The sequence below is a fragment of the Cydia fagiglandana genome, chromosome 19 (assembly GCF_963556715.1).
Source record: "Cydia fagiglandana chromosome 19, ilCydFagi1.1, whole genome shotgun sequence".
NCBI lineage: Eukaryota > Metazoa > Arthropoda > Insecta > Lepidoptera > Tortricidae > Cydia > Cydia fagiglandana.
Window position 1 is genome coordinate 5,213,565 of NC_085950.1, and position 6,615 is coordinate 5,220,179.

The 6,615-nt window shown below is 37.8% G+C and overlaps 1 protein-coding gene across 1 annotated transcript in view; it reads right to left on the reverse strand.

Moving 5' to 3' along the window:
* Positions 1–4,884, reverse strand: part of LOC134673905 (non-canonical poly(A) RNA polymerase protein Trf4-1-like) — a 36,882-nt gene extending 31,998 nt beyond the window's left edge. The window contains exon 1 of the mRNA XM_063531959.1: positions 4,361–4,884. Coding sequence (XP_063388029.1) covers positions 4,361–4,698 — 338 coding nt within the window. The 5' untranslated portion in view covers positions 4,699–4,884. The remainder of the gene's footprint in view (positions 1–4,360) is intronic.
* Between the last annotated feature and the right edge of the window lie 1,731 nt (positions 4,885–6,615).

A 6,615-nucleotide genomic window follows, 5' to 3' on the forward strand; every position in this document is an offset into this window, starting at 1 on the left:
AGTGTGATGAAAAACATTGTGTGTAATTCGGGGCGTAATATTGCAAACTAGTCTATAAATCGCTCCGGCAAGCCGTCGCGATTTAACTTACTCTCGTTTGCAATATTCAACTTACGCCCCATGTTGCACAATGTACTATAGTCCACGAACTGTCAAGTCGTATGGGTTACCATGGCAACACACTAATAATATCAGACTAATACCGTTCGAGAAATAGGCCCCATGCGGTTTTGTAATTGGTCGGTTAACCAATAAATGTTACAAATACCCGAAAATTTACAAGTTGATTGTTTACTTTTATTTAAATACCTAGAGATACAGACTATAGAGTATAGAGCTTGTAGATGGTCTTAGCACAGTGTAAAAAGTAACAGTGGACCGACACCTTTGATGTTAGCGTATGCCGACTCCGCACAAGAACACAGTAGGGTTGTCACGTTGTCAGTATTGTCACAAACTTTTATACAACTGCCTAAACAACAGTAAAATTTCAAATAAGACACGCTAGCCCCGTAATGTAAGTAGTACCGAGTAGGGCTCGCGGACGTGTCCGGGTTTCGTGTACACGTGTTCGGTACCCGTTTCCGAACTACACGTACACGGTTTTCTGACCCGGTCTGCACGTGTAGTCGGGTACACGTGTAATTAAGATCCGTGTATCCGTGTACCCGTGTACACGGCGAAACGGACCTTAAATACACGCGGGCCTAACCTGTCCTTGGCGTGTAGCGGAGATTGAAGTAATGTATAAAGTTTTAAATAAAACAAAGGTTCAGGTTCAGGAGCTCCGATTGTTTAGCAGTTTTATTTTATCGCATGTTCAATGTGATTGATATGTCTTGTACCAATTTAATTGATTTTCACCTCAGCAGCTCGAACAAGGGTACTTTGCTACTTAATAAAACCGGGCAAGTGCAAGTCGGACTCGCGCACGAAGGGTTCCGTACCATAATACAAAAAAGGCAAAAAAAACGGTCACCCATCCAAGTACTGACCCCGCCCGACGTTGCTTAACTTCGGTCAAAAATCACGTTTGTTGTATGGGAGCCCGACTTAAATCTTTATTTTATTCTGTTTTAGTATTTGTTATAGCGGCAACAGAAATACATCATCTGTGAAAATTTCAACTGTCTAGCTATCACGGTTCGTGAGATACAGCCTGGTGACAGACGGACGGACGGACGGACAGCAGAGTCTTAATAATAGGGTCCCGTTTTATCCTTTGGGTACGGAACCCTAAAAACAGCGAGCGAAATTCGATTTTGCTAAAGGAAAATATAACATATTCCGTTCATTGTAGTTTCAGTAAGCATAACTATCTACTTTTTTATTAGATAATCATTTAAGTTTACTTTAATTATTAAAAAACTACATCAATGAAGAAAATTAAATACCTATCAATGAGGTCAACGGTTACTAAGATATTGTTAATTTTAATCTTATGATTATTAAAACAAAGTGCACTTACCTACCTATTATTGACATCACCAATCAATCCAGTAAAACTGCAAAGTAGGTAATGAAATGAATCTTCCTAACCTCCCACATATTCAATCGTATGTCTTCATAGCACCAATCTCCGCTACACGAGAGTGAAGGGTCGAACCGGCGGGTAAATAAGATCCGTTATTTCGTGTATCCGTGTACCCGTGTACACGGGTACCCGTGTAAACGTTTCCGAATCCGGGCGGGTTCGTGTAGTTCGGGTTCTTAAGCCCGGCGGGCTTAAGAACACGGGTACCCGTGTCAGCGTGTAACACGTGTATCGGAAGCTCTAGTACCGAGCTACTAACAGTGGTGATGTATGCAGCTCGGGTGCGCGCGACCAACCCCTCGCCCCTCGCACCGCACCCCGCACGATTGCCCTGTCTAAAGGGCTTCGAATGACTGTATTTTTTATACACTGACGCAAGTGGCCCGTAATGCTTTACCCCCTTATTCATAAACGTCTACTAAAGTTAACAAGCCGATAATAATCGTTTGTCCCTTTCCGACGTATTGGTATGATGGAAAGGGACAAACGATTATTATCGGCTTGTCAACTTTAGTAAACGTTTATGAATAAGGGGGTTAATATCTGGGAGACCGAGTAATGCTCGGAAAACAAATAAAAACACAAAAATGCCCGTTTTCCCAAAAATAAGACCTAAGAGATCGATTTTTCGCCCCCGAAAACCCCCATATAGCAAATTTCATCGAAATCGTTAGAGCCGTTTCCAAGATTCCCGAAATATATTATGTATAAATAAATATACAAGAAGTGCTCGTTTAAAGGTATAGTTGTAGCACAGACAAAACATCCTCCAGACTTAGCATAGTCGCGCTACCCACGCATACCCTCTGCCACGCATACGGTAATTTTACTCCATGTTCGAGTCGAAAGTGTCTTTGTGTGACGTCCGTGTCTTTGAACGTACCAATCACGGCACGGGACTTCGCTCACCTCGTCCCGCGCACCCCCGCATTTTTGGCATCATCGGTTATATGAAATAATTGCTCTAAACTCGGTCTAGAGGATTCCTAGTCTATGAGTTGTAGGCAGTAGGCACATAAGGCATTATTCTTTTAAATGTCGGTGTCAGCGAACGGCCTTCACAAGGACGCCTTTCACTGAACTGATCTGCAATATCTGCATACTATATGTATAAGAAATTTCACGAGTGCAGTCGCTACCAGATATATCGTTGCAGCCCAGGTGCTCACAAATATTTGAACACCCCCCTATTGCCGTGGCGTTAGAGAGCGTGTTCAGATATTGTGAGCACCTTGGCCGCTCCGATATATCTGGTGGCGACTGTACATGCCAAAGGAAATAGGAAAATAGACTTTATAGTACTAAACTTAAGGTTGCAGTTTATTTGTGAAAAGTTTGAGTATTTATGGAAATAATTATACATTTGGTTTGGATACTTTAATTAAAGATATGAAATACTTTAATAAGATAGAATATGAGTTATTTGGATGTTATATTATGTTTCATTGTTGTTACACACATTCATATGTGCGTAACAAATAAATGTAGGTACATATATAAATATATGTTAATATGGTCAATAGTAAGAATAAAATAGTAAGTTACTCGCCCAGCGGTGAGCTATAAATATCGCCGTGTCTCTTTTATTTACACGGGAGTGCTTATCTTTTGTTCGTGTTTATAGCCGATAGCTCATAGCTTACTAGCTCGCGGTGGGACCAGTGCCTCAGGGTGCAATACTGATCTTTATGGGCATTCTTGGCTCCTTTTCGGCTCAGTATTGCTCCGCACAATTATTAGTGTTGGCACTACTTGACGACCCTTTATATGACAACTGATAGACACAATTTGTTGAAAAATTCTGTTTTAGAAAAAATTAAGAAAGAAGGTCAATAGTATAATGCCTCTTATGTTCCGTTGCCATTAAAACAATGTACCTATAACTACACCAAGTTAAGTTGACAGCAATTTTATAGCTCAGACTGTGCAAGTGTTATTTTAAAAGTCAAACTTTTATGAAACATTTAAATTTAAATAACTACATTTAACCCTTTAACCGCCAGTCTGATAATAAGACATTACATATCCAGCTCATTTTGCCACAGTCTGATAAATAAGACAAAGATCTGATTTGGTTTTTAAAGCACATTTATAACTCCCGTAACTATGCCAACCTTACTCTGCGTGGTACAATTACTGTCGGTGGCAACATGAACATGCTCGATCAAAAATTGCTGGCGGTTAAAAGGTTAAATAACACCTGTGCTGTGCTATCAAAATCGCTGCTAACTTGATCTAACTCTACCCAATATTATCCTCGAAGCATCTACATGACTATAAAATGATTGATGACTAATATTATAGGTGGTGAAACGTGAAACGTGGTGTGTTAGTAATAAGAAAGTAATAGGATTCTGACTAAACTTATTCATCTAATATAATAATATCACTAAACACCACTAAACACTAAAGATCAATAAACAGATTTGGCATTTAGGGGCTTCTAGTTTTACAGGAAGTAATAAAATTAAGGAAAATGAACTTTTATTATGCTATTAATGTCAAATTAGATCAACAAACATAATAGCATAATAAACTGCACATAAACAAATTACACAATGTTTATGTATTTATTTATGTAGTTTCTGGGTCAGGCATAGTGGAATTTTCTAGTGATATATCCAGACTAGGTCATGTAGCAACTTTCTGGGATGTCATCAACAGAGGTAAATATGAATGAGAGGAATGCCTGCAGGTTAACCTTAGGCCTCCGGACCCCAGTAAGACATAATAAGCAACGTGCTGACAAGGTGACGGCATACCAAGATATACATCATAACCACTTATTTAACTATCAATGAATAACCAAAAAAACCGTTTACTCACCCCAATATTCCGGGCTTATATTTGTAATTGGGTATCCGCCACGGACATCCACCGTATTCACCTATGAGAGCATCGTGGTTTTTGTTCAGGTTAAAAGTCGATGCGCGGTTATCGTTCACTTTCCTCCGCGCGGGATTAAAATAATTATTATTTCTACTTTCACCATTCACATCATTTATTGGTATAAAGTCTTGCGCTTTATTCACATTTGGATTAGAGTTTTCTAAGTTTTTCAAATTCATTTTGTCTATTTCACTTTGAGTTTCCCAGATACGAAGCCACAGGCGCTTCGCGGGTCCTTCCTGCTCGGGCTGATACCACGCGACGGCGGGATCCATTCAGCCGGAGCAAGGTTCCACTATATGGGATTACACATGCTGTAGCATTTCACATTTATAACAGGGCATTGGAAATTAACACAAAATAAAAATAAGTCACACCACACTCGGAACATGGACGACACGCGTTAGGTTGACAGCTCAACTACTAGAGGGCGCCATCTTACCAAAATAAGTCCTTTTTGGAATCATTTACATCTCACTATTACAAAAGATATAACCATAATTTATATTTGACTGTAGATAAATGTAACAAAAGAATAATTATTATTATAAAATACAGACGTAGCGTTACTCTTGCATAATTTAAAGGAATTTAAAAAAAAAGTAATTTAATGTATTTACAGGAAACGTCAAACTATGTTGCCAACCTATATAAAGTATGGCCATATAAAAAATGATTAAATTCCAATGTCGCAAGCACAAAAAAATACTAAATGTACAATATTTTAAGCGAAGTTCATACCAGTGGCCCATTTTATAAAGCTACAAGTTACAATTTACAAGCGGAAGTCTCTTTCTAACCCTATGTTTTAGAACGAGACTTCCGCTTGTAAATTGTAACTTGTAGCTTTATAAAATAGGCCACAGATGTTATGCTTGCACACGCGGCATGTAATCTTTTGTACAAAAGTTTAACTTTTTACATGTTAAAAATTTACCAGGCACTTTCTATGCTGATTTATTACTATTTCTGGGATGAGCTATTTCTATATCTTTGTTCGCACGAAATGTAAAATTAAATCACTACACGTAGTGAGAGTGAATTCAATGTGGTTTAATTGTCCTATACAGGGTGTCCCAAGACTATGGGACATCAAGGGAAAGTACCTTAAATATCGTAGATTTTCATTATTTTAATTAAAAAAGCAATTTATACTGCATTCATAGATTTTTAAATAATTACATGGTTGAACCGGGAATCGAACCCGCTACACGAGAAAAAATATCACCTGTAGTTTTATCATACCGATCGAAAGGCTTCATCATAAGGATTCATTATCATCATCATCATCATCAGCCTACTCTCGTCCACTGCTGGACATAGGCCTCTCCTATTGCATCATAAGGATTATTTTTTGCTAAATAACATAGTGTACCTAGTGTTAGAAATAAAAGGAAGACCATGATTTTTAACATTTTTAATTCAAAATTAATCAATTTAATTTATCAAATGCTCAAAATGGGTCCCATTCCGTTAAATACAAAGTCGCACTCATGTGATTATTTCGCTAAATTTCACATCAAATGTTAAAATTCATGGTCTTCCTTTTATTTCTGACACTATGTTATTTAGCAAAAAATAATCCTTATGATGAAGCCTTTCGATCGGTATGATAAAACTACAGGCTGATTTTTTTCTCGTGTAGCGGGTTCGATTCCCGGTTTAAACATGTAATTATTTACAAATCTATGAATGTAGTTTTTTTTTTACTTCTTTATTAAATGTGTAATAATATATTTCTTATTATAACACAATAAATTAAACAAAAATGTAAACTACATTATTATCTAAAATTAAAAACTAAACTAATCTAAATTAAAATAAATCTAAAAAAAGGCCCCCGTGGCATTGTCCCAAAGATGCTGGCAGCATTCCCTCGCTTAATCGCAATACTGATGCGCTGAATGCAGTTTAAATTGTTTTAAATTAAAATAATGTCTTCTTTCAGCAAAATATCCTATCTACGATATTTAAGGTACTTTCCCTTGATGTCCCATAGTTTTAGGACGCCCTGTATATTATACTATTCTTTGGGTAAAATCAAGGTGTTTGTTCGAAAAATACAAAAAGTCGACTGTTGCTCAAGCCCAACGTCGGGTCGGGCCTGACACCGGGCCGGGCCCATTAGCAAGTGTGAATCAAAGAATATAATACTCGTGTGGATCTAATTGGCCCTTTACAGGCAAATTTGG